Here is a 21900-nt window from a genome sequence, read left to right on the forward strand (position 1 = left end):
GATAGGTCAGTCCTGCCATCCCGAGAATCAGCCTGGTGAACCTTCGCTGCACTCCCTCAATAGCAAGAATGTCCTTCCTCAAGTTAGGAGACCAAAACTGTACACAATACTCCAGATGTGGCCTCACCAAGGCCCTGTACAACTGTAGCAACACCTCCCTGCCCCAGTACTCAAATCCCCTCGCTATGAAGGCCAACATGCCATTTGCTTTCTTAACCGTCTGCTGTACCTACATGCCAACCTTCAATGACTGATGTACCATGACACCCAGGTCTCGTTGCACCTCCCCTTTTCCTTATCTGTCACCATTCAGAATATAGTCTGTCTCTCTGTTTTTACCACCAAAGTGGATAACCTCACATTTATCCACATTATACTTCATCTGCCATGCATTTGCCCACTCACCTAACCTATCCAAGTCGCTCTGCAGCCTCACAGCATCCTCCTCACAGCTCACACTGCCACCCAACTTAGTGTCATCCGCAAATTTGGAGATACTACATTTAATCCCCTCATCTAAATCATTAATGTACAGTGTAAACAGCTGGGGCCCCAGCACAGAACCTTGCGGTACCCCAGTAGTCACCGCCTGCCATTCTGAAAAGTACCCATTTACTCCTACTCTTTGCTTCCTGTCTGACAACCAGTTCTCAATCCATGTTGGCACACTACCCCCAATCCCATGTGCTTTAACTTTGCACATTAATCTCTTGTGTGGGACCTTGTCGAAAGCCTTCTGAAAGTCCAAATATACCACATCAACTGGTTCTCCCTTGTCCACTCTACTGGAAACATCCTCAAAAAATTCCAGAAGATTTGTCAAGCATGATTTCCCTTTCACAAATCCATGCTGACTTGGACCTATCATGTCACCCCTTTCCAAATGCGCTGCTATGACATCCTTAATAATTGATTCTATCATTTTACCCACTACCGATGTCAGGCTGACCGGTCTATAATTCCCTGTTTTCTCTCTCCCTCCTTTTTTAAAAAGTGGGGTTACATTGGCTACCCTCCACTCGATAGGAACTGATCCAGAGTCAATGGAATGTTGGAAAATGACTGTCAATGCATCCGCTATTTCCAAGGCCACCTCCTTAAGTACTCTGGGATGCAGTCCATCAGGCCCTGGGGATTTATCGGCCTTCAATCCCATCAATTTCCCCAACACAATTTCCCGACTAATAAGGATTTCCCTCAGTTCCTCCTCCTTACTAGACCCTCTGACCCCTTTTATATCCGGAAGGTTGTTAGTGTCCTCCTTAGTGAATACCGAACCAAAGTACTTGTTCAATTGGTCCGCCATTTCTTTGTTCCCCGTTATGACTTCCCCTGATTCTGACTGCAGGGGACCTACGTTTGTCTTTACTAACCTTTTTCTCTTTACATATCTATAGAAACTTTTGCAATCCGTCTTAATGTTCCCTGCAAGCTTCTTCTCATACTCCATTTTCCCTGCCCTAATCAAACCCTTTGTCCTCCTCTGCTGAGTTCTAAATTTCTCCCAGTCTCCGGATTCGCTGCTATTTCTGGCCAATTTGTATGCCACTTCCTTGGCTTTAATATTATCCCTGATTTCCCTTGATAGCCACGGTTGAGCCACCTTCCCTTTTCTATTTTTACGCCAGACAGGAATGTACAATTGTTGTAGTTCATCCATGCGGTCTCTAAATGTCTGCCATTGCCCATCCACAGTCAACTCCTTAAGTATCATTCACCAATCTATCCTAGCCAATTCACGTCTCATACCTTCAAAGTTACCCTTCTTTAAGTTCTGGACCATGGTCTCTGAATTAACTGTTTCATTCTCCATCCTAATGCAGAATTCCACCATATTATGGTCACTCTTCCCCAAGGGGCCTCGCACAACGAGATTGCTAATTAATCCCCTCTCATTACACAACACCCAGTCTAAGATGGCCTCCCCCCTAGTTGGTTCCTTGACATATTGGTCTAGAAAACCATCCCTTATGCACTCCAGGAAATCCTCCTCCACCGTATTGCTTCCAGTTTGGTTAGCCCAATCTATGTGCATATTAAAGTCACCCATTATAACTGCTGCACCCTTATTGCATGCACCCCTAATTTCCTGTTTGATGCCCTCCCCAACATCACTACTACTGTTTGGAGGTGCAAAATGGGGAAGTGCAACATCCCCACTGACACCTGGGAGTCCCTGGCCAAAGACCGCCCAAAGTGGAGGAAGTGCATCCGGGAGGGTGCTGAGCACCTCGAGTCTCATCGCCGAAAGCATGCAGAAATCAAGTGCAGGCAGCGGAAAGAGTGTGCGGCAAATCAGTCCCACCCTCCCTTACCCTCAACGACCATCTGTCCCACCTGTGACAGGGACTGTGGCTCTGGTATTGGACTGTTCAACCACCTAAGAACTCATTTTAAGAGTGGAAGCAAGTCTTCCTTGATTCCGAGGGACTGCCTAGGATGATGACAGGACCGTCCTCAGCTTTCATCAATTCTTCATAGCATGAAATATCATCTCCCTAAACATCAGAGTGGACTCCTGTCTGAGGCTGAAGCAGACTATTCGCAGACTATTTGACCCTGAAATGAGCTTTCAACCACATATCCACAGCATAGCTATGACCGACTATTTTCACCTCCGTAACATCGCCCGTCTCCTCTCTGCCCTTGCCTTAGCTCATCCACGCCTGCTTTACTTGACTATTCCAACGCACTCCTGGCTGGCCTCCCACATTCTACCCTACGTAAACCTGAGTTTATCCAAAACGCGATTGCCCGTGTCCTAACTCGCACCAAGTCCGGCTTACCCATCACCCCCTGTGCTCGCAGACTTACATTGGCTTCCGGTTAAGCAACACCTCAATTTCAAAATTCTCATCCTTATTTTCAAATCCCTCCATGGCCTCGTCCCTCCCGAGCTCTGTAATCTCCTCCAGCCCCACAACCTCCCACCCCCCGAGATGTCTGCGCTCCTCTAATTCCGCCCTCTTGAGCATCCCTGATTATAATCGCTCAATCATTGGTGGCCGTGCCTTCTGTTGCCGAGGCCCCAAGCTCTGGAACTCCCTCCCTAAACCTCTCCGCCTCTCTAATTCTCTTTCCTCCTTCAAGACGCTCCTTAAAACATACCTCTTTGACCAAGCCTTGAGCTAATTTCTACTTAAGCCGCTCGGTGTCAAATTTTTCATCTCATAATCCTCCAGTGAAGCACCTTGGGACGTTTCACTACGTTAAATATGTTGTTATTGACTTCTGACAGACAACGCCCTTTTCCAGAATAGCTCACCTACTTGACTATTAGTTTGGCCACACTGAATGACTCAAGCAAACAAACTTCTCGCTTCCTTATAAACGATTAATCATTTCAGTAACACAATTCACGAGAGACTACAGCACAATTTCTGGGTAGCTAGGTGGTAGCTGCCCTCCCCAGTGAATCAGGTGGAGTAGACACAAAAACGTGAAAAGCAGAATTATGTTTATTTTTTCAACTTGTGGCATTCTCAACAACAGAATCACTCACTCAAGTAACTCCGAATCACATTTGTACAACAGCCTTAGTTTCCTGCCCACAGGAGGTTGATAAGCTGAGGATATCGTAAGCAGAGGATGACACTTTGTGGCCAAGTCTCTTTCCTGATCACCATCTCCTGAGCCCTTGCTGGATAGTGTGCCACAGGATCAGGCTTAAATATGGCGATCTCCACAGTCAAGTAGCCCAACACTCAGTGGTTAGGTTCATGTATGAGAGATGCCCATTTGGTTGAGGTACCAAAAGATGCTGTTGGCACCCACAGGACTGTAACCTTAAAATAGACCTCTCTGACCAAGCTTGGTCACCTGTACTAAAGTCTTCTTATGCCCTTCGGTGTCAAATTTTTTCTTATGAAGAAAGGTTGAGCAGGTTGGGCCTCTATACTCATTGGAGTTTAGAAGAATAAGAGGTGATCTTATTGAAACATAGAAGATTCTGAGGGAGCTTGACAGCATAGATGCAGAGAGGATGTTTCCGCTAGTGAGGGAATCTAGAACTATGTGACATAGTTTCAGAATAAGGGGTTGCACATTTAACTCGGAGATGAGGAGGAATTTCTTCTCTGAGGGTCGTGAATCTTTGGAATTCTCTACCCCAGAGAGCTGTGGAGGCTGGGTCTTTGAATGTATTTAAGGTGGAGATAGACAGATTTTTGAACGATAGGGGAGTTATGGGTTATGGGGGGAGCGGGCGGGAAAGTGGACTTGAGGCCAAGATCAGATCAGCCAAAATCTTATTGAATGGCGGAGCAGGCTCGAGGGGTCAAATGGCCGTATCCTGCTCCTATTTCTTCTGTAACCAGCAAGGATCAGGGTTTTCAGAAGGGGGGGGGGGGGGGAGGGGGAAAGAAAATTTGGGGGAAAGAAAGACACTGAAGGTCGACTGCAGAGAATCCTGTTGCATTTGTAAGAGCAAATGTTCTGGGATATTGCAGGAAATCACCAGGGCTGGCCTTACTTAAAGACAACGAGAATTCCACCTCAGATGGCAGTTTTTCTTGGAATGGAAAACGCAATAACGCAATCAGCAATCAGCAATAACAACTTGCATTTATATAGCGCCTATAAAGTAGTAAAACATCCCAAGGCGCTTCACAAGAGTATCAACAAAATTTGACACCGAGTCACATAAGAAGATATTAGGATAGCTTGGTCAAACAGGTAGGCTTTAAGGAGCATCTTAAAGGAGGAGTGAGAGAGGTGGAGGGGTTTAAGGAGATAATTCCAGAGCCTAGGGCCCAGGCAGCTGAAGGCACAGCCGCCAATGGTGTAGCGATAAAAATCAGGGATGCGCTAGAGGCCAGAATTGGAGGAGTGCAGAGATCTTGGAGGGTTGTCGGGCTGGAGGTTTTACAGAGATAGGGAGGGGCAAGGCCATGAAGGAATTTGAACACAATGAGAATTTTTAAATTGAGGTATTGCTGGACCGGGAGGCAATGTAGGTCAAGCAGCATGTGGGTGATGGGTGAACGGGACTTGGTGCGAGTTAGGATACGAGAAGCAGTGTTTTGGATGAGCACAAGTTTATTTAGGGCAGAAGATGGGAGGCTGGCCAGGAGAACATTGAAATATTCTCGACTGCAGTGGGGACATTAAATAAAAGTCGTTATTTTTTTAAAAATTGGAGTTGAAGTTTCAGCAGATTGAAAATGTGCTGCCTGAGCACCATGCCCGATATAACTGGAAGTCCCAATGCTCTTGGGCTGCAGGAAGAAAATTCAACTGCCCCATCAGCACGAATGTGAAAAGACAGCACTGCAAACCAGCAGGGGTCGGGCGCGAGGCCGTGGAGAGTGGGAAGAGCTAGTTTTTGACACATTTATTGTACTGATTATATGCCATCTACTCCAGCCCGCGACAGATCAGAGTCGACGTGTTCTTGCGACTCGAATTCCCACGTAAATGATTGTCCACTGCCTTTCCCCAAGTACATTCAGGGAGGATGTGTAATAACGAGAAAAATTACAGTTGCTTGTAGATCGCTTTGCTGAACAACTATGCTCAGGAGGTTAAGAATAGGGATCTTTGTGATCCCAAGAACAAAAACTAGCGAGCAATCTCGGAACAAAAGTGCATGCAGCAGGTTGCAACGTTTAGGAGATTGCAGAATGTAGTACAGCTAAGGAAGTCCATTGCATTGCTTAATTTTCATCATGCTTCGGACCTTGTTGAGAAGCCAGAAGCTGTGGAGGAACATGGCTGAACCTTGGATTTTATAAGAGCGTTAAAAATAAAAATACGAAAATGCCTTTGACTTATGAAGTTCAAATTCCTGCATTACCCCAACTTACCCAGCCTAGCATCCAACTACATGTGGAACTTCAGAAAAAGCAAAATACTGTGGATGCTGGAAATCTGAAATAAAAGCAGAAAATGCTGGAAATACCTATCAAGTCAGGCAGCATTTGTGGAGAGAGAAACAAGAGTTAACGTTTCAGGTCGATGAGTTTTCGTCAGAAGTTCTGCTGAAAGGTCATCGACCTGAAACTTTAACTCTGTTTCTCTCTCCACAGATGCTGCCTGACCTGCTGAATATTTCTAGCAGGTTCTGTTTTTATTATAGAATTTCTCTAGTGTGTCTAATTCCACTCCTTATCTGGTAGATTATTCCAAGTGTGTATTACTCTTCGACTGAAGACATTTTTCAATTTACTTTTCACTAATTTAGTTCCTTTTGGCTTGACTTGCCTTCAAGTAATATTCTGGCTTCAACTTATCTAACCCATTTAATACTTTCCATCCTTCAGTCAGATCCTTAATGTTGGCACCAGACAGTGGAGCTTGACCCTTATCACTGCCACCCACTAGCTCGGGTTTTATTCACTCCAGGCCTTATTCCACAATTTAATGCTAATACCTTCAACAAGGGGGCACTGAACAGACTTATGAGCTACGATTACCAGAGCTCCCTCACATCACTGATGTAGAATAACCCTATTATCCTACCAGAAGCTGAACGTGCTTGGGTATGCAATATGTTTATTTGTTAAAGCAGATCACTAATAAACTGCTCTTCTGAGAAAATTCTTAGCATGGTGCCCATCAATCAATAGTCTGTCATTTGTGAAGTACGATTTGCCAACACACTGGCACCTGTGGTTCTCCCAGCAACGATTACATCGGATATACGGCACAGAAACGGGACATTCGGCTCAACCAGCCAGCATTTAAGCCCCACTCGAGCCTCCTTCCGTCTTTCCTCATCTAACTCTATCAGCGTAACCCTCGATTCCCTTCTCTCGCATATGCTTGTCCAGCCTCCCCTTCAATACATCGATACTATTCGCTTCAACCACTCCCTGTGGGAGCGAGTTCCACATTCTCATCACTATTCAGATGCTGATTCTTTATACAGGTACCAGATAAAAATAACTCTGTCCAGGGTTTAGGAACAAACCGAGTTCCACAGGGCCTTTATCATCACCATAGGCAGTCCTTCAAAACGAGGATGACTTGCTTCCACACCAAAAAAAAGGATGAGTTCACAGGTGTTTCGAATGAAGAACCCAAACTACATCCTGAAGAGTGGAAGATGCCTGTGCGTGGATTTTTTTAACGTGGGGTGGCCGTTGCACACCAGCCACCACACGGGCTTGACAGAGCTAGGTCTTGGTCCAGTGGCAAGGATTACCCAAGACAACTGGAGACCTGTTCTGCTGCACGGACCTAGTACACACACATATCGCAGTGTGGGCTGGCCCGTGCTGCCCCTGGGCCCCGAACTCACGCCTCCCCTGGGCCCCGATCACATCCCTCCACAGTCTCTCACAGCTCCTCCGCCCCGACCTCGCCGCTCCATCAGCAAAGAGTGATGTCAGCAAGGTCCGGATCGGTGATTGGAGCATGGGCAGATATAGCAGGGCCTTTATAATGAGCTGATGATACCAAGTTATCTGACCAGGCAAGGAAGCTAAATCAGCATTCAAAAACATTTGGACTAATTTAGCAGATGGATGAAGGAATGGCAGATGGATCTTAATGCAGATAAACTGAAGGTAATGCATAATTGAACAGGAAGCAATAGCGTGCACAATGAAATCCTTGCATGCTGGGATATCCTCCTCACACAAAGGACTCACCATAATTGTATCACCAGATGTTTCCAATTACTCCCTGGGACCGGAATGAGTTAAACTGTCTAATAGACTAATTGATGTGTTAAAACGAACAGGCTAGGAAGAACTTGAGAAGCCCAGAGGGTGGTGGGGATCTGGAACTCACTGCCTGAAAGGGTGGTAGAGGCAGAAACTCTCACCACATTTAAAAAGTACTTGGATGTGCACTTTAAGTGCCATAACCTGCTTGTCCAGCCTCCCCTTAAATACATCGATACCATTCGCTTCAACCACTCCCTGTGGTAGCGAGTTCCACATTCTCATCACTATTCAGATAGAAAATGGGATTAGGATGGGTGGCTCTTTGTCGGCAGGCATAGACACGATGGGCCGAAATGGCCTCCTTTCGTGCTGTAAATTTCCATGATTTTATGAAGCCCTGATATCAGAATTGTTGTCTTTTCATTGTGATTTAAGTGCAGAACAGCAGATAGATGTGTAACACTTAGCTGGAAAGCTGCTCCTTGTTATCATCATAGGCAGTTCCTTGAAATCCCTCAACTTGCTTTCACTCCAACAGTGAGTTCTCAGGTGACTGTACAGTCCAATACGGGAATTACAGTCTGTCGCAGGTGGGACAGACATTGGTTGAAGGAAAGGGTGAGTGGGGAGTCTGGTTTGCCGCACGCTCCTTTCGCTGTCTGCACTTGGTTTCTGCATGCTCTTGGCGACGAGACTCGAGGTGCTCAGCGCCCTCCCGGATGCTCTTCCTCCACTTAGGGCAGTCTTGGGCCAAGGATTCCCAGGTGCCAGTGGGGATGTTATACTTTATCAAGGAGGCTTTCAGGATGTCCTTGAAGTGTTTCCTCTGCCATGTAGGAGTTCCGAGTAGAGCGCTTGCTTTGGGAGTCTCGTGTCAGGCATGTGGACAACGTGGCCCGCCCAACAGAGCTAGTCGAGTGTGGTCAGTGCTTCAATACTGGGGATGTCGGCCTGAGCGAGAACATTGGCATTGGTGTCTCTATCTTCCCAGGGGATTTGCTGGATCTTGCAGAGGCATCGTTGATGGTACTTCTCCAGTGCTTTGAGGTGCCTGCTGTATATGGTCCACGTCGCTGAACCATATAGGAAGGCAGGTATCACTACAGCCCTGTAGACCATAAGCTTGCTGCCAGATTTGAGATCCTGGTCTTCAAACACTCTCTTCCTCAGGCAACCGAAGGCTGCGCTGGCACACTGGAGGCGGTATTGGACCTCGTTGTCGATGTCTGCCCTTGCTGATAGCAGGCTCCCAAGGTATGGAAAATGGCCCACGTTGTTCAAGGCTGAACCGTGGATTTTGATTACCGGGGGGGGGGGGGAAGTGCTGCGTGGCAGGGTCATGTTGGTGGAGGATCTTTGTCTTACGGATGTTTAGTGTAAGGCCCATGCTTTCGTACGCCTCGATGAAGCTTGGAGTTCGGCCTCTGAATATGCGCAAACGCATGCGTCATCCACGTACTGTAGTTTGATGACACAGGATGGGACGATCTTGGATCTAGCCTGGAGGCAACGAAGATTGAACCGGTTCCACTGGTTCAATAGTTTAGTTCCACTCCAGTGGGGAGCTTGTTGAGAGTGAGATGGAGCATTGAGGCGAGGAAGATCGAGAAGAGCGTTGGCGCGATGATGCAGCCCTGCTTGACCCCGGACCGGACGTGGATTGGGTCTGTGGTGGATCCGCTGGTCAGGATCATGGCTTGCATGTCGTCGTGGAGCAGGCGGAGGATGGTGATAAACTTTTGGGGGGCAGCCGAAACGGAGGATGACACTCCATAGACCCTTGCGTTTAACAGTGTCAAAGGCCTTTGTGAGGTCAAAGAAGGCTATGTAGAAGGGATGGTGCTGTTCCTTGCATTTCTCTTGCAGTTGTTGCGCCTTAAAGATCATGTCCGTTGCATCCCGTAGTAGACGGAATCCGCACTGTGACTCCGGGAGGAGCTCCTCAGCCACAGGGAGAAGACGGTTGAAGAGAATTCTGGCGATGACTTTCCCAGTGGCCGACAGCAGGGAGATTCCTTTATAGTTGCTGCAGTCGGACTTATCCCCCTTTTTAAAGATGGTCACAATTATGGCATCTCTGGGATCTCCAGGCATGCACTCTTCCTTCCAGATGAGAGAGATGAGGTCATGCATTTGTGTCAATATTGCCTTTCCGCCATACTTTAATGCCTCAGCGGGGATTCCATCCGCTCCTGACGCCTTGTTGTTCTTGAGCTGACGGATGGCCTTTTCTACCTCATGCAGGGCTGGGGTTTTGCTGAGATGGTTGCGGGTAGCATGCTGCGGGATGGAGTCGAGGACACTCATGTCAAAGGCAGATTCTCGATTAAGGAGATCTTCAAAGTGCTCCTTCCAGCGGGCCCTGACTCCCTCGGTGTCCTTGATGAGTGTTTCCCCGTTCTTGGCCAGCAGTGGGGTGGGGCCTTGAGCCATAGATGGATTTGACTGCGGTAAAGAATCCTCGCACATCATGGCTGTCGGCCAGCTGCTGAATCTCCTGTGCTTTCTTCATCCACCAGCTGTTCTTTAGGTCGTGGGTTTTTTGTTGGACCTCGACCGTCAGCCATCTGTAGAGCTGCTTTTCTGCTCCCGAGTTGGGTTGCTGCTTTAAGTTCAGAATTGCCCTGCGCTTGTGGTTTATTAGCTCCTGGATCTCCTGGTCATTCTCATCAAACCAGTCCTGGTGTTTCCTGGTTGAGGTACCGAGCGTCTCTTCGCAGACACTGGTTCTGGTGGTCTGGAGGGCAAACCAAGCGCTGTGGGCACTCTGCGTCTCGGGGTTATCAAGGGCCACCAGTGAGGCGCTGGTTGTATCGGGCTCTCTTAGCTGGTTCTTTGAGTGCCCTGGTGCTGATTTTTCTGCGGCATTGCTTCTGTTGCCGTCGTCGCTTTGGGGCTATATTAATGTTTATGACGGAATGGATTAGGCGATGGTCCGTCCAGCAGTCATCGGCTCCTGTTATGGCGCAGGTGATGTGCACGTCCTTGGATTCCTTCGCTCGAACGATGACGTAGTCGAGCAGATGCCAGTGTTTGTAGCGAGGGTGTTGCTGCGATGCCTTGTACTTGTCCCTCTGGCGGAACAAGGTGTTGGTGATGGCAAGGTCGTGTTCTAGGCATTTTGTCAGGAGCAGGGTACCGCTGGAGTTGGTTTTCCCTACCCACTCTCTGCCGATCACGTCTCCCCAGAGGTCCGTGTCCTTACCGACTCTGGCGTTGAAGTCACCGAGGATGATCAGTTTGTCGTCCGTAGGGACACAGGACAGGGATTGTTCGAGGCTGGAGTCGAATGCCTCTTTGGCCTCATCTGTTGCGTCGAGTGTTGGGGCATATGCACTGATGATTGTGGCGCACTGGTTCCAGGATAGGGTGAGCCAGAGAGTCATGAGTAAACTAGGCCTATAATTGTCTAGAGTTTAGAAGAGGTGATCTCATTGAAACATACATAATTCTTACAGGGCTTGACAGGGTAGATGCAGGGAGGATGTTTCCTCTGGCTGGGGAGTCTAAAACCAGGGGACAGTCTCAGAATAAAGGGTCGGCCATTTAGGACTGAGATGAGGAGAAACCTCTTCACTCAGAGGGTTGTGAATCTTTTGAATTCTCTACCCTAGAGGGCTGTGGAGGCTCAGTCTTTGTATATTCAAGGCAGAGGAAGATAGATTTTTGGATATTAAGGGAATCAAGGGATATGGGGATAGTGCAGGAAAGTGGAGTTGAGGTAGAAGATTAGCCATGATTGAATGGCGGAGCTGGTTTGAGGGGCCGAATGGCCAACTCCTGCTTCAAATTCTTATGTAACAGGTTATTTAACAGGTACGCATTTAGGAGCAATGGTTCTGATCAGATATCAAAGGGATGGGTAGCATGTATGTACGGACAGCATGTCCAGGTGGAGTTTAATTCGATCGATGAGTGTAAACACATAAACTGGCGTAAAAAAGGGATCCAAATGCAGAGGTTTGTCTCCCAAACTGCAGGAAATCCCTCGCCATATTTCATTGCTGGTGGCAATCCATGCTCAGTGTACCAGGACAATAATTATTAACATAAAAATATCAGTCGGGGGAAAATCAGAACAGTCCTGTCTTGTCAAAATACTTATTTTATTACTTCATTGAGGTTTAAGATTTCAAGAAAGTTTCTAGAAGTCCCGCCCTCAAACAGCCTGATGAGCAATTGGATACTGATTCTGAGCCCTCCAGCACCATTCTGCAATGGGCTAAGTGGCGATCACAGTGCCGTTAATTCCACAAATTCGATCCAGTCATTGAATTTAGTGGGGGGGGGGGGGCAATGATAATTAGCTGCTCAACTGTTTTGACAAGGGTCTCCGTGGAGCAAGTTATGGCAAGGTGCACATAATGGCAGACATCATTCATGTTGTAATTTCTGCACCGTTTTGAGCGACTCCCCAAGACCAATTTCACCCCCAGCATTTCTTACATATTGTGCGGGATTCAGCACTCGCCTACCTTGCACTGTTTTTAGTCGCTGGAGAAATACCACCAACAATGTCTCCGCAAGATCCTGCAAGTCCCCTAGGAGGACAGACGCACCAACGTTTTCATCCTCGCTCAGGCCAACATCCCCAGCATTGAAGCACTGACCACACTCCACCAGCTCCGCTGGGCAGCCCACATGGTCCGCATGCCAGACACGAGACTCCCAAAGCAAGTGCTCTACTCGGAACTCCTTCACGGCAAACGAGCCAAAGGTTGGCAGAGGAAATGTTACAGGGACACCCTCAAAGCCTCCCTGATAAAGTGCAACATCCACACTGACACCTGGGAATCCCTGGCCAAAGACCGCCCTAAGTGGAGGAAGTGCATCTGGGAGGGCGCTGAGCACCTCGAGTCTCATTGCCGAGAGCATGCAGAAACCAAGCACAGGCAGCAGGAAGAGCATGTGGCAAACCTGTCCCACCCACCCACCTGTGAAAGAGACGTGGTTCCTGTATTGAACTGTTCAGCCACCTAAGGACTCATTTTTAGAGTGGAAGCAAGTTGTCCTCGATTCCGAGGGACTGCCTATGATGATGATGATGATGATAACTGTTTTGAGATGAACCAGTTACCTGTGCCCAATCCCACAGAGACACCATCAGGTGCCTCCTCTCACAGGTCGGTGCCACTATTGTCAGGTATGGGTTGGCCAATTCAAAAGGTTTTGAACAAAAACTAACAGAAATCAAAGCCAAAAAATAAAATCAAGAGAGAAAAATAAAATCGAAGGAAACTGCCATGCACTGCCCTCAGTTAGAGAAGGCAACCAGTGGGTTTGGCAGACACATGCTCCAGGATCAGTTAGGTATGAACTCAAGTTTTAAACATTCTGCACAATGACAGGACGTTCATTCGCTGGGGTGAAGAAAAAGAAAAAAATCTGGGTGCGATCATTCACTCTAAATTGCTCACCAATGTGATGTGGTTATCAACCAAGTCAAACAATTCTTGGGCTACATTCCAAGGGCACTGGACTTCCAGTCAAAATACACTATTTTAAACTTCATTACTGAGGCCACACTTTCTTTTGGACACCATACCTTGAAAAGGTTTAGTGTCAATGAGCCAAATTGCCTCCTTCATGATGCAAAAGATCAAGAATAGTACAATATATATTTCATCCGCAAGTGGTTTGGAATCACAAACAGACAGCATAAATAAATATCAAACAAGCAGCAGCTCACAGCTATTCCCTTAAAATCTGTAGGACTGAAGAAAGAGCTGGGAAAGAGGCACTGTGGCTGTAGCAGACACTTCCTACTTTGGCCATTCTTACTGAACAAAAATCAACATACAACCCTATAAAAGAGAAGTGCACAATCCTTAGGTTTGATCAATCTTTTCCTCCCGTGGGAAGCAGCAGCATCCATGGGCTTTTTTATTGTCACAGTGCCATCGCAAACAAATGACAAGTTTCAGTGCACTGTTGAGTTACATCTCTACGGATTGCCGAACATTTGCTTGTGTATGCCTATAGTTTAACCAGCAAGTGAAGGCATATGTCCAGTGCATTCAGACCTTAAAGTAAGACTTAAAGTAAGCCAACAGTCAAAGGGTTAACAGGCTGTACTGTTTTGTAAATTGACCAGCCTAGTATGAACTTGATGACCATGGCCCTACCACATCTGGAGTGGTTGCCTCACTCTTTTCAAATGCTAATGTCAACCTTTTTGCAGGAGTGAAAAATCCATTTCGACCCGAAACTCGCCATCAAAAACACGTTGTGTGATAATGGTTGAACAATTAAGAAGCTGGAGACCCGCTTCAAGGACACCCTCAAAGCCTCCTTGATAAAATGCAACATCCCCACCGACACCTGGGAGTCCCTGGCCAAAGACCGCCCTAAATGGAGGAAGAGCATCTGGGAGGGCGCTGAGCACCTCGAGTCTCATCGCCGAGAGCATGCAGAAATCAAACACAGATAACGGAAAGAGCGTGCGGCAAACCAGTCCCACCCTCCCTTTCCTCCAACCACTGTCTGTCCCACCTGTGACAGAAACTGTAATTCCCGTATTGGACTGTTCAGTCACCTAAGAACTCAGTTTTAGGGTGAAAGCAAGCCTTCCTCGATTCCGAGGGACTGCCTATGATGGAGACCTGAAAAGCTGGAGACTCAAAACTTGCCATCATTGTGTGTGATAATGGACTATTCACTGACCAAGGATGGGGAAGTGACCAAATGATACATCAGAGGGAGGGGTTGCATCATTCATCATCACAGGCAGGACCTTTTGTATCATAAAAGGGATGAACCTTGGCAACTGGCAAGGCAACTGCGGGCAGTCTTGGTCAAACACACATATGGAAACATGCTTCCCTGAGTGACTGCTGGGGTGAGTAGAGTTTAAAGGTAAAGAGAGTTACTGTTCAAAGTTAAAGGAAACAGTGCAGTGATGTTTGTTATCCGTAGTATAAAAGAATACGGAGTTGTGAGCGTTGACCATTTTTACCCCACCGAACGGGTTCAGGTCGGATTGTGGAATTAGAGGAAAGAGAAAGGTGCAGGTTCACCTACCTACACCATTAACTTTAAATCAGCGATGTCCAATGGAAATCGCCGACTAATCGCAGGCGACACCATTTTAGGCACGTGCAGTAATTTCAGTATTTGTACTGCACACAAGAAAGGTAAATGTACTTCACACGTGTATATTTGCTGAACAAACATCTACCACCATTCCGTAACGAAGGGAGTAAAGCACTCAACGATCCAAAAAATATACTCTACTTTTTTGTCTTACCATTTTACCAACAATTGCACAAGTATTGAGATCACATGACCAATGACTGTGTCTATTATTGATTTCTATATTTACTGATCAGGAATGCAATTAGCCACATGTGGCTAATGTATTGGACAAATCTGCTCTAAGCCAATGATGATATCCAGGATCAAAAATATATATTTTTTAACTGGTTTTATTCTGGGTCAGAGGGCATGAGTGTTTACTTCCAATCGTCTCTAGTCGCAGCCACATGACAATATACACGGCAATCATGCGTATGTTCAATGCCTTATAAAACAATGCTGCTTTTATAGAAGTGTTTTGCCCTCAGCTCTATTCAAGAAGAGTGTTTTTTTTAAAAAGCTCGTTACATACCTTCTTCTTCCTCGTCATCCTGAGGGGAAAGGGTTACGCTGGCCTGCCTCCCGTGGTACAGCATAAAGCCAATTGCGGCTGGAGCAGCTCGATCTCTCTCGGACTGCTTCTGCAGGGACGCCACTTCATACATCGTGTCACCGGTGCCGGCGTGGCCTTTGCCTTCCGACTGCAAGAGAGAAAAACTCTTGATAAGCCGTTGGAGATCAAAATGAACGTCTTCTGAGGCCACAGAAATGATTGGTGGCACTTAAATGGTGCAATAATCATAGTGATTCGGTGCAGTAAAATAGGTTTTGCCGATGAATATACCAGCTGCCAATCTGCCATTCCCAAAGGCAGGTAAACAGATTCCATCAGGTCACAATGACAACCATTACTGAAACAGATTATCTGGTCATTATCACATTTCTTTTTGTGGGAGCTTGCTGTGCACAATTTGGCTGCTGTGTTTCCTACATTGCAACAGTGACTAAACTTCAAAAGTATTTCATTGGCTGTGAAGCAGTTTGGGACGTCCTGAGGTCATAAAATATAAACGCAAGTCTTTTTTTTATATTACTGGCCGGCCTGACTAAATAATCAAAGGTTGTGTGTCCTTTGATAATTCGGTAACATTACTACTATAATGAGCCTTTGATGTCACGGAATAGTCTGTGGCGTCACGTGGTTTACGCAGACCCGCTCCTCAAATCAGGGGCACAGTAAGGTGCGAGTTTTAAGCAGGCACATAGGGCTTTTTGAACTTTGGGGCTCGGAGTTGAGACCCAGTACAATTTGACTCTCATCTTACTGTGTAACCCAGCATGTAAAACAATGTGAAAGATAGAAATTCAGTAACTCAGATACACAGAAACTTATGCATATCAATAATGTAGCATGTACAGAAGCGTTTGTATACAGTGCAAAATGTAGAGAAGCGTTTGCATACAGTGCAAAACGTACGGAAAGATTTATGTAAACACATCGCTAAACATATACAAACAGACACAGTGCAGAACATACATACACATGCAGACAGTACATAACGAACAGGAGTGTGAGCAGGTAGACTGAAGCATAGGCTAGCAGAGAAATGGGGGAAAATGAGTGAGAAAGAGAGACAGACACAAAGAGATCAGCACAGGGACAACATTGAGAGAAAGTATGTGATAGCAAGAGAAAGGGTGGGAAAACAAACAGAAATACACAAAGGACAAAGAGAATGAGGGAAAGACAGACATGGTCACAGGAAGAGAAACAAGATTTAGATTTTACAGAGCAACAGCTTGAGAGAGAAACGTGTTTTGAAATGGAAAAAGCTAACCATAAGTAACTTTAATTCCCCGGCTTCCCTCCAAGTCTTTGCTGGAATGTGGGGACAGGGTTTCCCCTCAAGAGCCAAGTACACGATTGCATTGGGGAATCTCTGGCTGAGCTACAAACTGTTGGCAGATCCCACTAAATTTGCATCACACTGCCCTCCTCAGGTCGATAATTTTACAGATCGCTTTCTAAGTTCCTTTTTAAGGAACGACAGTAAATGCATTTGTTTGTAAACAATACTGAGCGTGGCGAATTTCGATCACACACCAGCAATATTTAGATGCCATTCCTTGTACTGTAAGTCTCTATATCAGGCGCTGTATTCAAAAATACCACCCAGAGACCACCCTAAGTGGAGGAAGTGCATCTGGGAGGGCGCTGAGCACCTCGAGTCTCGTCGCCGAGAGTATGTAGAAAATAAGCGCAGGCAGCGGAAAGAGCGTGCAGCAAACCTGTCCCACCCTCCCTTACCCTCAACGACTATCTGTACCACCTGTGACAGGGACTGTGGTTCTCGTATTGGACTGTAAGCCACCTAAGGACTCATTTTAAGAGTTGGAAGCAAGTCTTCTTCGATTCCGAGGGACTGCCTATGATGATGATGATGCATTAAGACACGCTGTTCGGGTTAAGGTAGTGCTTCTTGTACCTAAAACTCTTTCCACTCTAACTTCGGTGCATTACTGGGTTGTTTTCTTAGCGATTGATTGAAAACTCACAGTTGATGCTGTTCTTTTATATGTTGTGCTTGTTTGCTACACCATTGCAGCCACTAAACTTAGGTTCCTTGCAAAAGACCAATATAATCTCATACTTCTGCTGAGAACCCATGTTTGCAATAATACTGAAAACCATATAGATACAAAACTAGTCTGTACAGACTTCAGCCCAGGCTCAGTGGGTAACACTCTTGCTTCTGAGTCAGACGGTTGTGGGTTCAAGTTGCACTCCAGAGACGTGAGCCCATAATCTAGGCTCACACTCCCAGTGCAGTGCTGAGAGAGCGCTGCACCGTTGGAGGTGCCATCTTTCGGATGAGGTGTAAAGAATGGAAGAGCTATAGTGGTAGGGGATTCGCTAGTCAGGGAAGCAGACAGGTGTTTCTGCGGCCACAGACGTGACTCTAGGATGGTATGTTGCCTCCCTGATGCCAGGGTCAAGGATGTCACTGAGCAGCTGCAGGACATTCTAGGGGGAGAGGGTGAACAGCCAGAGGTCGTGGTCCACATTGTTACCAATGACATAGATAGGAAGAGGGATGAGGTCCTGCAGGCAGAGTTTAGGGAGCTAGGAGAGAGATTAAAAAGCAGGACCTCAAAAAGGTAGTAATCTCCGGATTACTCCCAGTGTCACGAGCTAGTGAGTACAGAAATAGAAGGATAGAGCAGATGAATACGTGGCTGGAGAGATGGTGCAGGTGGGAGGGCTTTAGTTTCCTGAGGCATTGGGACCACTTCTGGGAGAGGTGGAACCTGTACAAGCCGGACGGGTTGCACCTCAACAGAGCAGGGACCAATATCCTTGCAGGGGGCGGGGGGGATTTAAACTAGCTTGGCAGGGGAATGGGAACCTGAAAATAGATTCAGTAGGGAGGGGAGTAAAGCTGGAATTAGAAAGCAAAAATAAAGAAAGTGAGTTTGAAGGAGAGAGGAAACAAGCAGGAAAAAAGGTTAAAAAACAAACTTAAAGGCACTTTGTCTAAATGCACGTAGCATTTGTAATAAAATAGATGAGTTGATGATACAAATTGAGACAAATGGGTATGATCTGGCAGCCATTACAGAGACGTGGTTGCAAAGTGACCAGGACTGGGAATTAAATATTCAGGGGTACTTGACAATCCGGAAGGACAGACAGAAAGGAAAAGGAGATGGGGTAGCTGTATTGATAAAGGATTGAATCACTGCAATAGTAAGAAACAATATTGGCTCAAATGATAAGGATGTTGAAACAGTTTGGGTGGAGATAAGGAACAATAAGGGGAAAGAGTCACTGGTGGGCGTACTCTATAGTATTAGGCAGTCCCTCCTATCGAGGATGACCTGCTTCCACACCAAAAAGGGATGAGTTCACAGGTGTTTCAATGAGGGACCTGACATTCTAGGTCCCAAACTACATTCTGAAAGGTGGAAGATGCCTGTGCATAGATTCTTTTAACGTGGGGTGACCGTTGCACACCAGTCACCACACGGGCTTGACAGAGCTAGGTCTTGATCCAGTGGCGAGGGTTAACCAAGACGACTGGAGACCAAGCTCTGCTTCACGGACCTAGTCCGCACGCGTGCTCCTACTATCCATAGATTGCAGTGTGGGCTGGCCAGTGCTGCCCGAGCCCTCGGCTCTCCTGGGTCCCGAACCCTCGCCTAGTCTATAGGCCCTCTAACAATAGCGACTCTGTTGGTCGAAGCATAAACCAGGAAATAATGCGGGCTTGTAAAAAGGGAACAGCAATAATCATGAGTGATTTTAACCTCCATACTGATTGGACAATTCAAATTGGTCAGGGTAGCTTTGAGGAGGAGTTCATAGAGTGCATAAGGAACGGGTTCCTTGAGCAGTATGTAAAGGAACCAACCAGGGGGCAGGCTATCTTAGATCTGATCCTGTGTAATGAGACAGGATTAATAAACAATCTCATCCCCTTGGAACGAGTGACCATAGCATGGTTGAATTTCAAATTCAGATGGAGGGCAAGAAAGTTGGATCTCAAACCAGTGTACTAAGCTTAAATAAAGGAGACTACAAAGGTATGAGGGCAGAGTTGGCTAAAGTGGACTGGGAAAATAGGTTAAAGTGTAGGACAGTTGATGAACAGTGGTGTACATTTAAGGAGATATTTCACAACGCTCAAGAAAAATATATTCCAGTGTGGAGGAAAGGGTGTGAGAGAAAAGATAGCCATCCGTGGCTAACTAAAGAAATAAAGGAAGGTATCCAATTAAAAACAAGGGCATAAAAAGTGGCCAAAACTAGTGAGAGGACAGAAGACTGGGAAGCTTTTAAAAGCCAGCAAAGAATGACTAAAAAAATTATTAAGAAATGGAAGTTAGACTAAAAAGGAAAAGAGTGGTTAAAGCAAATGTTGGTCTCTTAGAGGACGAGACCGGGGAATTAGTAATGGGGAACATGGAGATGGCAGAAACTCTGAACAAATATTTTATATCAGTCTTTACAGTAGAGAACACTAACAATATTCCAACAGGATAGTCAAGGGGCTATAGGGGTGGAGGAACTTAACATAATCACAATCACAAAGGAGGCGGCACTCAGTAAGATAATGGGACTAAAGGCGGAGAAATCCCCTTGATCTGATGGCTGGCATTCTAGGGTCTTAAGAGAAGTAGTGGCAGGAATTGTGGATGCATTGGTTGTAATTTACCAAAATCCCTTGGATTCTGGGGAGGTCTAAGCAGATTGGAAAACTGCAAATGTCACACCCCTATTTAAAAAAGGAGGCAGACAAAAAGCAGGAAACTTTAGACCAGTTAGCCTAACATCTGTAGTTGGGAAAATGTTGGAGTCCATTATTAAAGATGCAGTAGCAGGACATTTGGAAAAGCAAAATTCGGTCAGGCAGAGTCAGCATGGATTTATGAAGGGGAAGTCATGTTTGACAAATTTACTGGAGTTCCTGAGGATCTAATGAACAGGGTAGATAAAGGGGAACCAGTGGATGTGGTGTATTTGGACTTCCAGAATGCATTTGACAAGGTGCCACATACAAGGTCACTGCACAAGATAAAAGTTCATGGGGTTGGGGGTAATATATTAACATGGATAGAGGATTGACTAACAGAAAACAGAGCGTCGGGATAAATGGTTCATTCTCTGGTTGGCAACCAGTAACTAGTGGGGTGCCGCGGGGATCAGTGCTGGGACCCCAACTATTTACAGTCCATATTAACAACTTGGAAGAAGGGACTGAGTGTAACGTAGCCAAGTTTGCTGACGATACAAAGATGAGAGGAAAAACAGTGTGTGAGGAGGACACAAAAAATCTGCAAAAGGACATAGACAGGCGAAGTGAGTAGGCAAAAATTTGGCAGATGGAGTATAATGTTAGAAAGTGTGAGGTCATGCACTTTAGCCGAAAAACATCAAAGAGCAAGTTATTATTTAAATTGAGAAAGATTGCAATGTGCTGCAGTACAGCAGGACCTGGGGGTACTTGTGCATGAAACACAAAAGGTTAGTATGCAGGTACAGCAAGTGATCAGGAAGGCCAATGGAATCTTGGCCTTTGTTGCAAAGGGGATGGAGTATAAAAGCAGGGAAGTCTTGCTTCAGCTATACAGGGTATTGGCGAGGCCACACCTGGAATACTGCGTGCAGTTTTGGTTTCCATATATACGAAAGGATATACTTACTTTGGAGGCAGTTCAGAGAAGGTTAACTAGGTTGATTCCGGGGATGAAGGGGTTGACTTATGAGGAAAGGTTGAGTAGGTTGGGCCTCTACTCATTGGAATTCAGAAGAATGAGAAGTGATCTTATCGAAACATCTAAGATTATGAGGGGCTTGACAAGGTGGATGCAGAGAGGATGTTTCGGCTGATGGGGGAGACTAGAACTAGAGGGCATGATCTTAGAATAAGGGGCCACCCATTTAAAACAGAGATGAGGAGAAATTTCTTCTCTCAGAGGCTTATAAATCTGTGGAATTCAGTGCCTCAGAGAGCTGTGGAAGCTGGGACATTGAATAAATTTAAGACAGAAATAGACAGTTTCTTCAATGATAAGGGGATAAGGGGTTATGGGGAGCGGGCGTGGAAGTGGAGCTGAATCCATGATCAGATCAGCCATGATCTTATTGAATGGTGGAGCAGGCTCGAGGGGCCGTATGGCCTACTCCTGTTCCTATTTCTTATGTTCTTATGTAAACCGAGGCCTTGCCTGTTCTCTCAGGTGAACGTTAAAGATCCCATGGCACGATTTGAAGAAGAGCTGGGGAGTTATCCCCAGTGTTCTGGCCAATATTTTATCCCTCAATCAACAGCACTAAAACAGATTATTTGGTCATTATCACATTGCTGTTTGTGGGAGCTTGCTGTGCACAAATTGGCTGCCCCTTTTCCAACAGTGACTACACTTCAAAAGTACTTAATTCGCTATAATGCTCTTTGGGACATTCTGAGGATGTAAAAGACGCGATATAAATACAAGTTCTGTCGTTTACAGCTGACTGGAATATACTAGCCTGGCAACTCTTCAAAATGTTCTCAAATCCACATATTGATAAAGATCCTTCAATGCAGTTTATTAATAACCACAACTTGCATTTATATAGCACCTTTAACACTGAAAAACATCCAGAGGCGCTTCACAGACTTCAAATCAGACCAAAATGGGCACCAAGCCAAAGGAAGAGATATTAGGATTA

The 21900-nt window shown here is 46.1% G+C and overlaps 1 protein-coding gene across 4 annotated transcripts in view; it reads right to left on the minus strand.

The window, feature by feature from the left end:
- The window catches only part of rabgap1l (RAB GTPase activating protein 1-like), a 626729-nt gene that overhangs the window by 479376 nt on the left and 125453 nt on the right, over positions 1 to 21900 (minus strand). For all 4 annotated transcript variants that reach the window (XM_070887463.1, XM_070887462.1, XM_070887464.1 and 1 more), the window contains one exon: positions 15217 to 15385. In XM_070887463.1, coding sequence (XP_070743564.1) covers positions 15217 to 15385 — 169 coding nt within the window. The remainder of the gene's footprint in view (positions 1 to 15216; positions 15386 to 21900) is intronic.

The sequence above is a fragment of the Pristiophorus japonicus genome, chromosome 8, assembly GCF_044704955.1.
Source record: "Pristiophorus japonicus isolate sPriJap1 chromosome 8, sPriJap1.hap1, whole genome shotgun sequence".
Classification (NCBI taxonomy): domain Eukaryota; kingdom Metazoa; phylum Chordata; class Chondrichthyes; family Pristiophoridae; genus Pristiophorus; species Pristiophorus japonicus.